Source organism: Gobius niger, assembly GCF_951799975.1.
Source record: "Gobius niger genome assembly, chromosome: 16".
NCBI classification, from domain to species: Eukaryota; Metazoa; Chordata; class Actinopteri; order Gobiiformes; family Gobiidae; genus Gobius; species Gobius niger.
Genome location: NC_136867.1, coordinates 9,620,231 through 9,638,848, shown reverse-complemented (window position 1 = coordinate 9,638,848; position 18,618 = coordinate 9,620,231). Strand labels below are relative to the sequence as shown.

The 18,618-nt window shown below is 42.1% G+C and overlaps 2 protein-coding genes across 2 annotated transcripts; both read right to left on the bottom strand.

The window, feature by feature from the left end:
* Nucleotides 1-14,469: 14,469 nt before the first annotated feature.
* rpl13a (ribosomal protein L13a) lies at nucleotides 14,470-16,786 on the bottom strand. Its single transcript, XM_079574150.1, has 7 exons — nucleotides 16,705-16,786; nucleotides 16,124-16,196; nucleotides 15,871-15,936; nucleotides 15,584-15,685; nucleotides 15,192-15,277; nucleotides 14,950-15,009; nucleotides 14,470-14,720 (listed from the first exon to the last, which is right to left on the bottom strand). The coding sequence occupies exons 1-7, from the start codon at nucleotides 16,723-16,725 to the stop codon at nucleotides 14,511-14,513; spliced, it is 618 nt and encodes a 205-aa protein (XP_079430276.1). The 5' UTR covers nucleotides 16,726-16,786; the 3' UTR covers nucleotides 14,470-14,510.
* Nucleotides 16,787-17,319: 533 nt separating this feature from the next.
* atp5if1b (ATP synthase inhibitory factor subunit 1b) lies at nucleotides 17,320-18,417 on the bottom strand. The gene is made up of 3 exons (XM_079574124.1): nucleotides 18,265-18,417; nucleotides 17,704-17,816; nucleotides 17,320-17,635 (listed from the first exon to the last, which is right to left on the bottom strand). Exons 1-3 carry the CDS (start codon nucleotides 18,328-18,330, stop codon nucleotides 17,494-17,496), a joined length of 321 nt encoding a protein of 106 aa, XP_079430250.1. The 5' UTR covers nucleotides 18,331-18,417; the 3' UTR covers nucleotides 17,320-17,493.
* Between the last annotated feature and the right edge of the window lie 201 nt (nucleotides 18,418-18,618).

Sequence of the window (18,618 nt, the reverse complement as noted above, 5' to 3'; positions counted from 1 at the left end):
AATTAATCGGAGATTCACATGCTAATGATGGTGAACGGAGGTAGATGCAGAGGCTGCGGAGGCTGAGGGTTCTGATGCACGCAGGGGAGAGTTGTGGCTTGTAGTGGCTAAATGGCAGGAGAACAAAGAGGGAGAGAGTGTGTTTATACAAATCATACAAATCTCTCAGAGAGAGATACAGGAGGTCTGAACCAGATGGCACTCATGGTAGAAATTATGCTTGACCTTTTAACAAGTTTGCAAACCAAAAAAATGTGCAAAATGAAGAATGTGAGGTGAAGCCTCTCCAGTTCTATTCAACATAGTCTCTTCCTTTTTTATTGCTTGTGAAAAATGTGGTGTATACTGCTTTAACAATTATTATGCAAATTGTATTTCAGTGCCATAAAGAAATATGCCAAAATATTGTTTCAATGAAATGACAACTTCATCAGACTGACATCAATCTCCGACGCCTGGGGTGATTAGTTGTCAGGTTAAGCCCAGTTAAGGGAAATAGATAAATGCACAATGAGGACGGTTTGTGCCAGACAAATACATCAGCTTAAGAGAACAGCTGCTACAAAGCAACAAACAGGTATTTGAAGCTGCTAGTGCCTCTGGTGCACAGCACTCATAAATGAACAAGACTGTTTGAAAATGAGTCTTCATGCATTTCTGGGTCCAGTGCAGCCGTTTCTGCTCGTCAACATTCAATTACCGGTTCAGAGGAGGCCGGATAGAAGGTTTATGCACAACTGCAGCCTCTGGAGGGTCCTACACCTTTATGTTCGGGAGACTCCAGAGGCACCAGCAGCTTCAAATACCTGTTTGCTGCTTTGTAACGGCTCTTCTCTTAATCTGATGTATTTGTCTGGCTGAAACCGTCTTCGGGCCTTTATCTGCACAAACCTGTGTGTGCTCTGAAGAGCCTCTAATCTCTTAACAGTGCAATGATTATGCTTAATATTTCATGAAATATCGAATATCCAAGGCATTCAACTATTTCACGCTTTTCATCGAGAGATCCTTTTTCTTTCCCATATTGCTTGAAAATGGTGGTCTGCTTAATAGATTTATGTTAGCGATTCACAGAGCCCTGAGACACAATACCATCCATGAGCTTCATTTATTTATTTATTTTAACCTTTATGACACTGAAGTACAATTTGCATAACAATTGTTAACACAGTATATGGCCTTTTACCACAAGTTTCTCTATAGTGGCACAACTGCAATGGGGCCAAACTGTGAGAGGTCCAAGAGCAGCGTGTCTGACCCATTTGGACTGTCAGATTCCTGGGCACAGAGCCAGGCCAAACCCGTGCTGCTCCGGGACATGTGAATGCTTTCAAATCGGATCTGTCCAAATATCAATATCCTCCTCCGTATCCTCCTCGGCCCTGTCCTCATAGTGAACTCTCTCTTTGACTCTGGTCTAGTTTCTTCTCAAAACCTTGTGTCAAAAAACACTTTTCCAGCTTGAGTACTATGCATCCATGTGCTTACCAAACAGCGCACGATGATCTATTCTTAAATACCTGTGAAAATGCAAGTAATATATTGAAGGCCTGTTACGGAAGTTTTGAGAACGATTTTTGCACCAGTCCCAAAGCAGTGTTTATCTTGGACTCATCTGTCCAAAATTCAGAAGATCCTATATAGTCTTTAAAAAACCGCAGCACCAAACATCAGTCAGTTCTGGTGTTTGTGCCCACACCCCGTGCGTCTGATTCCGCAGCCAGTGTGCGCTTCATTAACAGATGGCCTGCAGTGTGCTACGCCTGATCCCACACACAGGACAGAGATACGAGTCCCTCACAGGTCAGCGAGGGCCGCGCTGCAACTGCAACTACAAAGACACGGGCTTTCAAAAGTTGGACAAAGTCTTTTCCGATAAGGCGGGCGGGCCCATGAGTCCACCTCCACACTGTCATCTATTTGAAGACTCTTTTGAAACATAGACACAACTAAAATAACACAACAATGCGCATCGTCAAGAAGCCTGTTTTGAAGGGTTCAAAGCTACAGTGCAAAGACAGGCTTGAGGAGCTAAACCATAAACCAGTCCCTGCTCACATTAGTTCCACAAACAACGTTCTAATGAGGCGAGCTAATTAATAAGCCCGTCCCTTGATGGAGAGTGTCAACACTTTTAATTCCCCTAATCCTTCTCACTCAGGCGGCTAAAATGACTTTCTGTTCATTGCGGAAATCTGTTAAATCACCAGCTTGAAGTATGTTTCAGAAATGCTGTATAGTTCTTTTAACATATAGACTGAGCTGCTCCATTGGTGGGTTGGTTCATACAGCTGGTCATGAAGCTGTAAAAATGGCGCTCAACTGTATTTCACTTAAAAGCAAGAGTTTCTCCGGTGGTCCCAGGGCGACGGGGGGGCTTGATCTCTGGAGAAAGGTGTCCCAGGTGTCGTCACAATTGATGGTGTCGGTGCTCCGTTAACTGATTTCATTGGCTTCCTTTATGCAGCGCTTCAATTTGTTGGCTTCAGTTTCGATGACCCAAGCCTCACCTCATACATGATATGGTTATTTATTTTGCAGTGATATTATTCTCCTGTTCTGACTCTCCATTTTTTGATTCAGGACCGTTAGACTGGCCACGCCTTGGAGGAAAGAAGGATACTTCGAAGGCTCGCAGGTAACAACTGAAACACGTAAAGGCAAAAAAAATGTACCATCTCTAATCCTGGTGTCTGACCGAAGGAACCTTGCAACCAGTGTTTGGCAAGTTACTTTAAAATTGTAATGTATTGTTTGTTTGTTTGTTTGTTTGTTTGTGTAGTTTATTTGAACATTTTCTCTTTCTCCAGAGTTTCACAATCATACAGTTAGTGGAAGCTCAAAGGGAGTCGACTGAAGCAAAAGCTTATAAGTGCCGACCCCTTGTTCATATACATTACATTTGCAATTCATGATGCTACAGTTATACATTACTTTTACATTTACATTAAATAAACAAAATACAATCCTTTCTGAGTGTTCTATATCAGTGTCAGAACACAAATATATACCTATATGTATTTGTGAGTTAAGGTTTATCCTACTGTTGTTACAATTGTCAACATACAATCAACAGACTTTTGCAACACTGGCAAACAAGGAGGTTTTACCAGTTCATATCATTAACACAGCATGCTAATAAAAAATAGTCATAAATGTGATTAGTAGTTATTGTTATTTATCATAACGATTTTCATTCTTGTCATTATCAGTGAATGTCCGATTTCATATTATAGTCATATTGGACTTTATATTCTGCCATCTTGCCACTTCCTTGTTGTCATTACTATCCACTATTATGTATGTATGAATGTATTCTATATTAGTAGATACTGCTTTTTTTTTTAGCTAAGTTACACTACTTTGAGATACTTCTGAGTTACTTTTGACTGCTCGACAGTACTTTTGACGATTTCCTTTTTCTTTGCTATCCGCATTCTCTCTGTTTTGACGACATAAACTTCACACAACTGCAGATCTCATACACCAAAATCCCACTTGATTTGGCATGCTGCATTTTGTTTGGAGGAACGTTTGGCATTATTTTGTTCTTTCCTGAGCTTAGATGAATTGATACGTACCTGTGTGACCTTTGTGCGTGTCCTCAGTCACGCAAAACGACCAAAGCTGTCGTTAGCATTTGGCCACTCACAGCATATTCCTACAGCTCCAAACGGGGGTGAAGTTAGAAGCGACCACGCTCGTCCGCAGGCACGCCCCAAAGACCAGACAGGTACGTATCAACTCGTCTAAGCTCAGGTGAGAACATATCTCAGTATGGAAAAAACGGTGGCCTGTTCCTTTAAGTAATATCCATATTCCTTAGTTACTGAAAAAGGAAACACCTGGCTATGGAATAGAGAAAAGAGACAAATAGTTGGTGTAACCTACTCTGTTCTTCATGGGCATAAATGGCACAATCACATCACATCATGGCAACTCTTCTGATTGGTGTGAAAATACTTACTCGCTGCACTGCTGTGGACTGACGGTGCTGTGTGTGACAAAAAGCCAGCAGAGATCCGGTCTTACAGTGTTCCCTTGCCTTAAAGAATCTCACATACTCGCACAGCTTGTTGTTGGAGCTGTAAAAGGCGCTCTGATGCGTGGGTCTCTGAACAAAGCGCACAAACTGCAGCAACACTGGCGCCGCTCGTTACCGGGGGCCTTGGGAACGAGCTGGCTGTTTTTCTAATGAAATGTGCAGATTGCGCCGCGTGCATCTCATTAGGCCGCTCTATACTGATCAAAATCTCTCCGGATTTGAATACTACCCATATAGAACTGTCCTTTCCGCCGCCACTCGCCCAGATATGGAGCCGTCTCATTTCAAATGTGATTTCTGTCATATCTTCATCAAAAAACACCTGCGCAAATTAAATACTGCGAATCATTGATTTCCAATACGGTCTGTGCCGCCTCACCGGGGATGATATGCAAATTGCGCACATCAGAGGCTGAAAACTTTTGGACTATTGAGCTACTTTGGCTTTTTCAACAATCTTCTTAGGATTCCAGGGAAGTGCGGCGCGCGTGCACCCGCAGCCAATCGGAGTAGCACATGCTGATATGTATAAGGGAAAAAGAGATGTTGTTGTTAAGGTGACCTCTAGTCTGCGGAGATATAAATAAACTGGATGGTGCACGAGGAGGACTCCGGGGAACGGATTCAAGCAAGTACTCTTCAAACTGTGCCAAGTTGGAAGTGTATGTGTGGTGTGGGTGGGGCTGATGGGACTATCGCATGCAGTGGGTGCCAGGAGATATTTGGTATTCATAAGTAAAATGTGCTTTTTCCTTTTAATGCTATTAAAAATAATGAAGTATTGTTCTGTTTTGAAGGGATTTGAGGGCTGTGTCGGAGGATCTGAGCGCATTTAGAAGGAGAGATGGACACCTCCAGGCCTGCAGCATGACAAAAGAATCATTCATTCGTTTATGAATTTCAAACAACTAATCAGCCTCAAGCCTTTCCCGGGTGACAGGAGCCCGAGGCAGAGAGAACAGTGGGTAATCTCTGGCCATGTATATTATCTGCTATACTGAACTATATGCAACTCAGTGGAAGTGCTGTGGGGATGGAATGAACTCACATGCAATGATATCAACCCCTTCCCTGCCGTCCACCAACCTGTAAGTTGTGTTTTTTCTTACACATATTTTCAGAAGCGAAGCTCATTTGAAGCTTTCAAATGAGGCGTCACAAAAAAATAAAAGTAAAAAAGCAACAAAAACATGAGAAAAAAGCAAGTAAAGAAGAGGAGCAAGTGTGATAAACGCAATGCGACAAAAAAGTCTAGATACATTTTGTTGGTCTTAGCTTTCAAATGAGGTATTGCTGTAAACGAAAAAGTGACCCCCCCAAAAAAGCAATGAAAACATGACAAACAAGCGTCAAAAACACAACAAAAATGAGCTGGAAAAGCAACAATCACACAATGAAAAAGCCACAAAAAATGTGATGAAAATGCAGCGTCAACGCAGTTTGGATCAGTTTTGTAGGGCTCAACTTTCAAACACTGGTTAAAAGGCTATAGACTCTGCAGTCAAGAAGCTTTAAGACAAAAGCGCTCGGTTAAGGGGGTTGAGAGGTTAATTTAATCATGTTTTAAGATAGCTTTTCAGAATTGAGTGATAATATGTAGTTACAGTGCTTTTCGAACAAGCGCTTCGCCATCAAGGGACCACTGACCGCTCACACGCTGACTCAAACACCACTGTACACACACAGACACACACAATCTTGTAATGCTATCTTAGTGAGGACACTCATAGACATAATGTATTTCCCAGACCCTGAACCCTGAACCCCTAACCGCTAACCCCTAACTGGGATCAAACCGCCGACCTTTGGATCAGTGAACCTTCTTACCAACCGAGCAGCTGCCACATTTTCATCTATGTGTCTTTTGCTGAAATCCCTTGAACTGTTTTCACAAAATGATGCTTTTGTTGGTATCATGCTGACATTAGCAATGCTGCTAACTTTTCATTTCAAATATCCTCACTCCCCGTAGTTGCCAGCAGAGGGCATCAGACACCAACTCTAGCCTTTAAATGGAAAGATTATCAGTCAGTCAATCCATTTTAACATTGTTCCAAATCACAAAGCCAGTTGGGAAGCTGCAAAAAGAATCTGCGGAAATATGTCCACCCTCATTAGTCTCCCATTTCACTGTGTTGTTCTTTGAGTCCCGGGAGAAAGCATGTGTGTCCATTATCTGAACATGTGAGCTGCATTTGTCCTAACAACCACGCACAGGAGTATGTCTAAATTAGCTTCCCTGACATGTACCCCCGGTCTGTGCAGACGCTCAGGGCTTACAAAAGTGCCGCTCCGCCGCTGCCCTCGTGAAGAGAAATGTGCGCTAAACAATCAATAAGCTGCAATTGTTTGTTATTCCCCGGTGTGCGATATTGAAAATAGCTCCTGTCCGTCATCCTCGGGCGGAGCTGTGGGCCGGGTGGCACAAAAGAGGAACAAAGAAGTATTATGAGAAACAATTCAGAAGCATGTTTTGATTTTAAAGCTCTTATATTATGCTTTATTCTGGCAAACTACCATCTATGGACATTTAGGCCTTAGTATTTTTTATAAGTAAATTCAAAATAATGTATGTCCAGATAATTCCACCTTAATTAATGGTTTAAATGAAGCTAAAGTGGAAAATTCACAGTAGAAAACAGTAAAGGGCATATTGTGGTTAGTCATTCTGGTATTGTTTCCCGAAAAACAATAAAAGGAACAAATTATTGACATATTTTGACTTCACTCATGTGATTAAATGGGATAGAATTGTTATGCAGTCAGTAATGAAAATGATTCCGTGAAGATTCCACTGTATGAGAGACTCTGCTTTTTCACATAGAGGAAATATGACTCTCCCCTTTAGCAAAAACATTAGCGTCCCTTATTTGCATGTGGCTCTTGCGCATATTGTCATTAACATAATATTTGAAATTCACCCTTCAGCTTTACAAACGGGAGTAAACATGCACGGATAGATCACACACCATGACGCACAGAGAACAAAGCTACGAGTGGAGACCTCTCATTTGTACGTTCTTTGAAATTATCGGTGCTTGTTTGTAGCCAATTTCGAACTTGTTCAAATCAGCAGGCCTTTCTTTCCAAACGAAAATCCATGCCCTTGAATGCCCCACTGCTCTGGCGTATTTGTTGAATAATAGGTCAAATGCAGACGACCCACTTTACCATGGGTAGGCTACTATTAAATCTATTTTTCTTATGTGCCATTTGGTCTCTAAGCCCATATCGAGAATGAGTAAGTGTGTCTGACAGTGTGTACTATTGATCTATGACAAAGTCAATATTTCTACTACTTATAAAAGCAATTTTGTCACCTATGGCTCTGTCCCTCAGGTGCACAGGTGCAGACAGAGGAGTGATGTAGGAATCGGTGCATTCCTTGAGTAGCTTTTTGAAGAAATTTTACTTCTAAGAGTAATATGATGACACAGTCAATTGAACCTGAAAAGACTCACAGAGACAGAATGTGTGAGGAAAGTTTTATTAAACCTGAATCATGACTTGGGCTCAGATCCCGGCGGACATAGTGTTGATGTATGAAAGCCAGAATCTTCCACCAGAGGCCGGACACTGGTGGTGGAAGGACGAGACCCGGGGCTGCCAGTTGAGACGACAAGCAGAGCCGAGGAGAGACCAGGCAGAGGAGGGGCGGAGGAGGGTCGCAGCATGGCTGGGGAACGGCCAAGTGATTGACCAGGGAGCTTAAGAAGGGGATCCTGGACGATGATTGGCTGATGCGAAGGTGCGGCTTGAGCTGGGGCTGTGATTGGATGGTAAAGGCTGCTGCTGATCAGGCAATGAATGAAGGCTGCAGGTTGAATTTGCACTGAAGCTTCATTTAAATATAAATTGCATAAAAACGTTTGTTCTTCCTGTATTTTATCTTGCCTTTTTTTCCTTTTTATATGTTATTTTATGGTAATTAGAAAAAGCAGTTTTGTGATGTCAAATCACATTCATTCTAAAACATAGTTGTTGTTTTTTACTTGTACTTGAGCAATTATTTGAATCAACTCTTCTTCTCCTTGTACTTACATTTTCAAGTTGTGCTTACTTCAGTGAATACCTGTGCATCAAATTCTTGTCTTACTCATGGACTGAAGATACTGTAGTTCATGAACAAGTGAGAGTTTCAAAATGTGTAAGAGGCATAAACAATTCATGCTACAAATGCACCTTGAGTGGTTCAGTGGTATTGAGCCAGAAACTTCAGCGATACGTCTCACCTAAGGGCTTAAAGAGTGAACAGTGTTCTCAAGGCCAAAAGAGGAGGCTCTAACTACTATAAAATATACACCAGACTCACAGCAAGAAGCACTAATTCAATGAAATGGCTCTGAGGAATTCACCTTGAAGAATTTGTATTAACCCTTGAATAGAAAATTCATAGTTTGTGAACCTGTTCACTGACAATGGCAATAAAACTCTGATTCTGATTCTGATAATATAAATACAACACCGACAGTTGCTGTGACAACTCAGCCCTTACAAGTTTCCCCATTGGCATAAACGGATGGGGCAATAAGAGGGGGACAACACAATAAGAGGTTAGCGCTCTTGCATCACAGCAAGAAGGTGGCGCCCGACTGGACATAAGGGTCCAGCTAGTAACCAGTAGTAAACAGTTGAGTTAAAGCAGTACTAAGTAGAACTCATGCCCCCAGAGGCCATAAGCGCCACTGTATTACCCCCAGAGGGACTACGAAAAGGACTTATTAAAGAGGGGGTATTATGCTTTTTTCAATCACATAGCACCAGTCTATAGCACACTACAATGATGACGAAACCTTCTGTTGGTCTGTAAATGCAGTAAATTAGAATAACTGCCTTGTAGAAAATTGCTCTCTCAAAATGGCTGTAGCGAATGTCTTGAAATAGGCCTCTGTCTCTTTAAGAACCTCTGACCCTTTCAGACACGCCCCCTCCACACGCTGTCTGTGGCATCAGTGAGGAGGGGGTTCTGCTGAGGAGCAGTGGTTGGTTACTCGGCTGGTGACGAAAGGTCGGAGGTGGGGGGCGTTCCAAGGAGGACTCAGGCAAACCTAAGGAGTTTTTACAGATTACTCAAAAACACGTGAATGTGCCAAGGCAACACTTCAGGCATGTTTTTAATGAGGGAATGACATAATAACAAAAGTTGATTTTGCATAATACCCCCCCTTTAAGGTAAACATGTTACTTAGTACTGCTTTAAATAAGCATTAAGGGGGAGGAGTTAAATGTCTTCAATCAAAAGCAACCCAGAACAAATGTCGACTTGAAAAAATGTAAAACTCCAAATAAGAGCTTACTAAAACTGGAGCAATTCTAGTGTCTGTCAGTGGGCAACAATCTGCACATGTTTCTGTAGGTATGACATGTGGCTAATAAATAAAAAGAAAATGATTTTTTTTTTTTTGGCCTGCATGTCTTTGTGGAACAGGACAGTACGTACATGTATGAAGCTCCAGGTGAAAAGGAAATGATTGGTCAGCAGCGGTTTAGTGACAATAAGACAAATTCCTCTTAAATAAATGCCCCATCATTTGTCCACATGTTGCTGATGTGAGCTCCTTTCTGCACCGCTCGATAGACTCCATTATAGTACAATGATAATCCCCATAAGTGTACGGTCCAGTTCATTTTTTAAAAAACCCACAGAATCTACCACCAGCAGACTAAGGGCTAGTGAAACGATGATTTATTCATGGCTTTGTAAAACATAAAATATTAAAGTCCTATGTACCAGCTCCGTCTGCGGGAAAGTTGCTCTTTGTAAACAAGTGGGACTCCGCTGCAGGGTGTTGATACTCTTGAATGAGAACGAATAATGATGTGTATAATAGTTTACCAATTGCACAAAATGAAACGGCGCATTTGTTGAGAATGTGTTATTTGAGCGCATTGGGAATACAAACATTTTAAACTGTGTGCAATTAAGAGACAAGACAGGAAGTCACAGTCCACGGTCAGCTAATGCACATCAGGTTAATCCGTTTCATCGTTGGTTTGTCACGCCTTCCTAATTTCTTCAGGTCTCTTGGTGGAATTAGTTGTCACAGAAGAGAAAAAGAAAAAAAAGGCGGCCATATTTGAGCCCTAAATAAAGATGCAATTGGATCTCAGAGGGAGTGAACAGACCATGGAGGCAGCAGTCTCTAAAAACAGACGTCACCGTGTTCCGCCATCTGCTCCGCAACTCCACACGCCCAGGATTCATTAATGAAAGTTGAATGGAGGAATGGGCCACAGAATAATAGTTCCTAAAACCAGTACGCTGTTACCCAAAACAACAAAAAGTAGATTATAGTAAAGTAGCATGAGTCCAAATTGGAAACTAACTAAGGCAGGGTTAGACAGATTTGTAGCCACGACCAAACCAGGGGCAGAATTTTGTTTTTCTTTTCTTTTTTTCAAATATCAACTTGTGTGCTAGATAATTACTGGGATGTGCTTAAAACAGACAGTTTATGTTCTTGTTTTTTTTTTTTAAAGTGGCACTACCACTGAACTTGGGTTGCCTTAAGGCGCATATTTGAAATCTAAGAACCTCCATAGTTCCATTATAACTCTCCTGGAAACAGGTGCTAGGTTGGAAGTACAGGTGAGACACTTCATGTTCATTTCCAACTTATCAGAATCCCCGGGATACAACTCTGACGGATGAGACGAGCTTTTCCAGTGCACTGGCCTGTCAGGTCCAGTCAGGAGGGGGAGGAGCTTAATCATTTACCTTTGTGAGTTCTGTTCCTGCTCTCCTCAAATAAATCAGCAGATTTGAACACGTTTACCTGATATGTGGACACAAATGGGCCATGTTTATGACACATTTACAAGAAAAAAAGGTGACATACCGTACCCAAAGACTGTACGGGTCCAGAAGTTCCATAATGGGCCTTCCATTTAAACTTTCTTGCCCCTCTTTGAGTCATTGTTGAACACAGGCTTATCATTCTTACCAAGATTTTGTCAAATGTTTAATTTTTGCAATATTCTAAACAATAAAGCCCCGCCATTGTCATTGTACAAGCGTACAACAAAATATTGTTCAGGTGTAAGTCCTAAGCCACTGTGACTGAGCCGTGCCGCCATTGTGGGCCAACCTGACCAGCATGTTTTCAGAGGTCGTGGAAACCGTAGCACCCGGAGGAAACCTGGCTGGCTGCCTTCAGTGCTCCACTGATCCTCTGAAACGGTGCAGCGCCTCTTGAGCTTGTCCCTGTTTCAGAGAGTGGTGTCCTGCACTGGTCAGCTCCACCTCCTGCGCAGCTCCCTCCGCTCCACTACAGTCTTTCACCATCTCCTCGTTTTTCCCTTCTTTGTTTCCTGATTCGCCTTTTGTGACACCTCCACTGTGCTGCAGGTGTGGGGGGCTCTTGGTGCCTCTCCAGTGTCTCAGAAGAAGAAATGTGTAGGTCTCAAAAGGGTTTAGTTGATAAGCTAGCTGTTTACTTTTAAAAGCTGCTTTCTTCAGGACCATTATGGACTCTTTGCAGTAAAAAGAAATCCCCCGAACCCCACAAAAACTTGACAAAGACATACGAAAGTAACCAGTAAAACAATGTGGAGCACAGAAACCACAAATGCAGTTCACAGAAAAATGCCAAAAATGCCGCCGTACGGAGAGAGAGGGAGGTTGCTGCTGTCGGTGACCTTACCTCTGAAATGTATCGCTTTAACTGTAATCACATTTGTCAGATGTTTGTCACAGCGAGTCAGTGTCTGTAACGGTCAACGGTTGAAACAGTGTATTATTTTAGATTGGCTTCGGTAGGAAGTGTGATAAATGGGTGTCCCCGAGCAGTGTCACCTGGTTTATTTTTATGAGTGGATATTTTGGTTGGACAGGTCTGATTGTCCTCGGGGGGAGAAAAAACGCAGAACATCAGGAAAGTGTTCAAATCTGGGCATGCTCCTGCTCTGAAGGGGCAGCCGTTAAGCCGTTAATCCCATCACTGAATGTTTCCATGTTAAAAACGTGACAATTTAGACATAAATGAACCTAGCATATATTTACAAGGGTGAGGGCCTGTCAAACAAGATAGCTATGGTGTCTATAGTATGCCAGTCAGTGAAGTGGCACCGTTGCTTGGCTATTGACCCAATAACTGTAGGGTAGTAAAAGGAGAAGGCAAACATTTGATAAAAGAAGTAGAGTAAGTGTGCTGAATGGAGATTGCGGTATATATGTCATGGGTGGGCCGAGTCAAACTAAATCCGAGAAGGAAGTGTGCTTTCATCCACAGACATTCTCCACCGCCCGAGCGCTTTAATCAGTAAAATAACCAATGTTCCGCTTTAGAGTCCATTCCTCTGAATATAAGAGCACCGTATGACACCTGCACAATGCCTCTGCGGCGCAACCAATCTCTGCGGCGCTGGGAGATGCCTGGAGGAGTTGTTGAGGCAGCAGAGTATAGACAGCTCCTCAGATCCCCAATCCAGCATGGGAGTTATATATGTGGTGGTATGTGGCGCGTACAGTATAAGAAGAGCAGCACACGCGCGCCCATTATGGTGAAAGAAAGGGGATTAGAAGCAAACAAGGAGCGGGGAGAGGAGGCAGCTGATGAGCTTAAGGAGAAGTCCAGAGTTAATTGGCAGCACTTTTGAAGGCTTTGTGGGCCTCAGCAGATATAACAGGCTGATTATCTGCAGCTGAACTTGGGCTAACGTGTTCTGCTGAGGGAATCAGAAATGCATGTGTTACTATATCGATCACTGAGTATGGGAAATAGGGCTGGGAAGATACACTTTAGTCATGGTACGATACGTATCACGATACTCAGGGGCCGATCTGATGCGTATTGTGATACAGTAAGCAATTATATGTAAAGTGTATTTTTTGGTCCTAGCCCAGGAGGCTGCAGGATAGTATTTAGTGTTATTGATAAAATCTTTTTCTTTCAAGTTGGTTGCGGGCGAGTTTTTCCAGACGTTTGTGGAAGAAGTTAAACAAATTCAGCACCAGACGATGCATTCATCAAACAAGCATCAAGAAGAGTTTAATTTAATTTACACCTTATCAGATCTAACAGTTTCAACAGTCAACCAACTGTGTTTTCACCGTAGAGCAATGATAAACAGCATTAACCCACTGCCACTGTTCTGGCCACATATAATAAATGAGAAGAGAAAAGCTGAAAGGTGTGCGAAGTGAAATGTAGTGGAATCGAGTTCATGGTTAATTGCCATAGGAGGTTTTCTGTTAAAGTAGGTTAGAGAGAGAGACCTATATATATATCTTAGCAAAGGATCACAAGGGCAAATAGAGGAAACTTGTGCACCAGTTATACAGTAGCCTAACTTATCCAGTGCTTCATCTGATCTCCTGTTTGGGGGAATGTTTTTCAGGGTAAAGGATCCGGGAACTATTCTGCAGGAGCCGGCAAAGGTTTGAGATGACATATTAGTGGTTAATGAGCTTTCCAGCAACTGTTTTGGCCTGTTCCCCAAATCCATCAATCCAAAAGTGTTCCCCAAACTACTAATTCACATATTAAGCACTGAACTTACAGAAAATTGGCCTAAGGTTTTCACCGATTTGCCTCTTGTTGTACTGTTTAAAGCCCAATACATCCAGTCAGGCTCCACTCTTCAGACCCTAGAGAAAGACGGCCTGTAGAAGTCTTGGTTTGGACATGCTTGAGCCTGGAGTCTATTCTGGAGTCATTTTACTAATCTAGATTCAATTTAGTGTTGGTTTTGTCCTCATTTTAACAGTAGCCTAAACGCACAAATCAAATGGGAAATAATGTATGTTCCGGGCAGGATCGGGAAACCTTTTGGATCCCAAAGGTTGAACTACACCCTTGCAGTTTAAAAGACATACACTGCCCTCTGGTGGTGGAATTTGGTACTATTGTGCAATAACATGACTAAAAATTGGTCATACACTTCAAGTGTATCCAGTATTAATTCAGTGTAACTTCGAAGTAACGTTTGGGTCAAGAGCAGTACACACATCTACACCTTTGACCAGTGGTTCTCAAACTTTTCAGACCATGATCCCCAAAATCACCCTTGGCAACCCTTCTGTAAAATGTAATGAATTATAATCCAAGGTGCAAAATATAAATACCATTCTTTGAATACTGTATTTTGATATTTTGCCTAATTTCACTTTAAAATTAAAAAGATACTTCATCATGCATCCTTCCGGGGGTCCCAATCGTTTAATAGATCCATGGTCCCAAACCACTATCACCACACTCAAGTGAGTGTCGGTGATTTATGGCAATGGTTCATTCTGTGCACAAGTTCAAGAGTCTTACTCTAAAAACTAGCCTTTGGAGGAATATTTAAGACACGTCCACAAAAGCCTTTTGAAAAGCAATTTATAAATAAGGGTTCAAAATTGATGATTAAGTATTTGTTCCACAACTCAAAGTAGTTATGTCAAGTGCTGATTTGTAGCAGACAGACAAGAGCAGAACATAGGCCTTTATACAAACACATTTATTAGGCAGAAACCGCCAGCTCAGACGATGACACCATATTGTTTGAGGACATCTGTGTATTTAGCAATCTTGCTCTCTACATTTTTCTCTGCCTGCTTGGTCAGCTTGGTCACTGTCTTTTTCTTGGTGTAGCGGAGCTTGGCCTTCTCTTTTCTCTTCTCCTCCAGAGTGGCGGTGATTGCCTGGTATTTCCAGCCGACCTCATGTGCCAGACGCCCCAAAAGAGCAAACTGGAAAAAGACGAACACATTAACATCTTAACTTCGATTGTACAATCAAGGTTCACAAGCAGAAGACTGTCTCTCCAACTCAACTCAGTAGTCAGATCCGTAAGGTTTTTATCATCAGAAATGATCAGTTTCGGGATAAAGGGCTCATCACTGTTGAGGGGGAACTGCAGTAGTGGCTAATAAAAGCCACACGATAAGCTTTTGTAGATGAACCATGTCTTAAACTCACCTTGCGTGTAGGCTTTAGACGCACAATTTTCAGAGCCGCCGGAACCACCATGCGCTTCCTCTGTGAACAGAACACATAATGAGCAGGGAAAAACAACAAGAACTCCCATTTAAGAATGAACAATTGTCTCAGTTTTGTTTCTTTTCACTGTTGTTCAAACAAGGTAGATAATGTAAAGGTTCATCACAGACAACATGGTGGATATGCACCTAGGACAATGTTCGTTTAGTTCAAATAATCACCTTGTCGTAGGGTGGGGGGATGCCGTCGAACACCTTCAGCCTATCCAGAGCAGCCTGACCCCTCTTGGTTTTGTGGGGAAGCATACCTTAACAGAGGGAAAAGCAATCTTATCAATCATGAACAATAACGTCGAAGATCAAGCCTTGGCACACGCTCCAACTCAACTCAGTAGTCAGATCCGTAAGGTTTGTCTCATCAAGAGGCTCAGCTTCGGGATAAAGAGCTCATCACTGAGTTAGAACTTGTGGGTGAAAACCAGACCATAGATATTCTACTTTAAAGTTTACATATACAGAACACTTTAAAGATAGAATTTGACGCACTGTCAAAACTTTTAGTGCTGCATTGCAGACTTAATCAATGCATTTGTGGATATGTCGTTCTGCCTCACCTCTGACAGTCCTCCAGAAAATGCGGCTGGGAGCTCTGAAGTGGTAGGGTCCACGGGAGGGGTTGGTGTTCATTCTTTTACGCAAGAAGGCAAGGTACTTCACTGAAGAGAACCAAAAGAGTATTTTAATTTAAAGGTACCCTGTATGATTCAGGGTAACTTGATCACATTAAAGTCTCAGATGGTAGTGCATGTAAAGTATTCTCATGGTCAGTTAAACTCGAAAATTACTGTAGGAATCATCATAGACGATACATTGAGACGACAATAAAGCAGCAACTACTTACGTTTGTTGCGGTAAAAGTTGCCAGAGATGTTAATGCCTTCACATCTCACAACCACAACCTTCTGCCCTAAAATGCAGGCAAAACACAATCAATAAAACTACTAAGAAAATCATAAAGTTAAAATAAGACTTCTACATCGTCTCAGATGGTAGTGCATGTAAAGTTTTCCCATGGTCGTTAAACTCAAAACTAAATGAGAAGTATCATCACTGACAACTTGTAACAAAATATACAGATGGACAATTTTACATACCCAGCAGGACCTGTTTAGCCACGATGGCAGCCAACCGGCCGAGGAGATGGCCTCTGCCATCAAGCAGCAGAACCTAGAAATACATACGCTGGTCAGTCACAGGTTACACAAAGTAACAATGAAACGTATCACTGTTAACCATGTGCAAGGTTTAAGCCTCACGACGTCGGAGCAGATTCTGTATGCTAATAGCCACATGGCATACATAGCAGACAGGCTAACAATAAAAAACGGCGAAATTAAAAGTCCACAGCTCACCATACATTAATTTAAGCGTGTGAAAAAGCACAGACCAATGTAATTCAATTTAATTTGGACTGCAGTAAGGATGATCAGTTACTTACTAGTACATCTATGGGAAATAGCAGCGTTGAATACTACAGGGAGCTGCCATGTTTGACGGCATGATGTACCCGCTTGGTCTTGCACGATTATAAGTTACGTACAGAAAATCGCAGAACTACAATTCCACCACAAATGGAGCGCATGAGTTTAAGGCATTAGGATGTATGAGCACAAAGGCTCGTTTTCTCCCTAAATAAGACAGAAAATAGGGTTGTTTCGTGACTGCGTGCACGCACCTTATTGAACCGGTCCGCCATCACGAGCGAAAAGAAGGAGGCACGGGGCCGCCCGTGGTAAATGGCAGGGGCAGGCGGAAATGACGACACGACTGTTCTTTCTTCTTTAGCCTTATGACAGGACTCTCGCCTCCTACCGGTCTACTGTGGCATTACATAGACATGTCTTTGGACTTTTTAATGTATTGACAGCGTTGGATACTACTAAGCCTGTACACTAGACTTCATCTACGACAACTATAATCATTGTATAACAATAATATTAGTATTATTGGCTGGTTTAATGCAAACACAGTTCTGAACAATACTCAGACAAAGGTGGTTCTTGTGGCCCCCAAAATACACAGAATAAAGCTGACTCTTTTCTAGTGAGTTTGCCTGTGACCTCTGGCCACCGCATCTGTTCTCCACTGTTTGGGTAAAACAAACCATAGTCCTTTTTTGTCCCACTATCTGTATGCCTGTTGTGAACATTCCATTGTTTTCCGTCATGTCTATGTTTTGTCTAAACGCATTGCTGATTTGAGGCAGTCATGTGAAGAATGCTATAAACCTGATTTTTTTTTTTTTGACATATAGTCTATTCTATTGTGCACAGATGATCTTTCCAGAGGTTTTCCACACATTTATTTACATATTAAGCATATTAAGTATACACATCCATTGCATCGGCAGTGCAAAAAGTTGTCAGTCAAGAACAGCTTTAATCAAGTATTCAAAGAACTATCATCCCCACATTTGTACCTCACACTGTGCATGCATGATTGGCACGGAAAGAAAATAAATAACTTAATCATCATGTTTAAGCTTTCTGATCTTTCCCTTGTGACGGTCAATCTCCCGCTGTAGGCGTTCAATCTCCTTCTTGTGGTGGTCGATTTCCTCCTGGTGGTGCACCTTCAAGGCGGCCAGTTGTTCCTGCTCTTTGCGTCTGAAATGGACAGGACAGTCTTGAAGATATTACAGTAGCACTGGAGCGTGAATTTCCCCAAAACATACTTGAAGTACAGCTCCTCCTCAGCTGCCTGCCTCTTTCCCATGGCTCCACCTGCTTCTCTGATGGCACCGCCGCCTCCTCCTCCTTTCCCAGCACCTTTCCCCAGCTCACCAAGCTGAAACAAGGAGGGAATGGTAAAAAGTTAAGTTTCACAAACACTTCTGGTTTGAATTGACGAAGAAACAGAGCTTGGTGTCTTTATTGCTTCAATTGTTTTTGCACCAATGATTGAAACAAAACAAAAACAAACAAAAACACCCAACAGAACTTAAGAGACACAATCTATTCTGAAGGTCATTTTTATTTACCAGGTTACTACAGAAGAACATACATTCCTTTGGCTACAGGGAATATCAAAGCTTCACACTGAATTCATTTATTAGGCTTACAAATGTGCATCTTAATCTTATCTATTAAATCAATGTATATTTATCAATGTTTATTATTACCATCTGACCAAAATGGTGCCAAATTGCCACCAGGTCCGTCCAGGCTAATCTGATTTTTAATGTAGCTCCTACATCTGCAGCTTGTAAGGTTGTTTCACAAATAGACAGCTTTACCTGGTCGGACATTCTCAGTTGTGTAGTGACAAAATTTCTGACATTAGGCCTCAAAAACCTCGCCATGACTCGAGTTCTGCAAACAAGTTAAAACAACGCAGTCAGTGACAGTGCGCGTGCCCTTGTCCTGGTTTTGCCTTGTCCACCAAAATACACGGGGCGCAACCATTTTGCAGACGAGACGGGGTGACACTCCTAAGTTTATCGAATAGTTGTTAATCATATACATATTTTCGATGTGTTGCTTTATGTTATGAAAGCTATTCAATTTCAGATATGCCCTGCAAGTGTTAACATTAGACATAAAAATAAAGTTCAAGGGACATGGCCCACTGTATCAGAATGGTCCCACCC

Excerpts from the sequence above, each read along its gene's own strand:
- rpl13a (XM_079574150.1), bottom strand. The coding sequence starts at position 16,725 with ATGGCGGACCGGTTCAATAAG. Across the intron at positions 15,937-16,123 it reads GGCTAAACAGGTCCTGCTGG|GGCAGAAGGTTGTGGTTGTG; the intron begins GTATGTAAAATT and ends CCTGCATTTTAG. Across the intron at positions 15,010-15,191 it reads TCCCCCCACCCTACGACAAG|AGGAAGCGCATGGTGGTTCC; the intron begins GTGATTATTTGA and ends TTCTGTTCACAG.
- atp5if1b (XM_079574124.1), bottom strand. The coding sequence starts at position 18,330 with ATGGCGAGGTTTTTGAGGCCTAATGTCAGAAATTTTGTCACTACACAA. Across the intron at positions 17,817-18,264 it reads AACTGAGAATGTCCGACCAG|CTTGGTGAGCTGGGGAAAGG; the intron begins GTAAAGCTGTCT and ends TCCTTGTTTCAG. Across the intron at positions 17,636-17,703 it reads GAGGAGGAGCTGTACTTCAA|ACGCAAAGAGCAGGAACAAC; the intron begins GTATGTTTTGGG and ends TGTCCATTTCAG.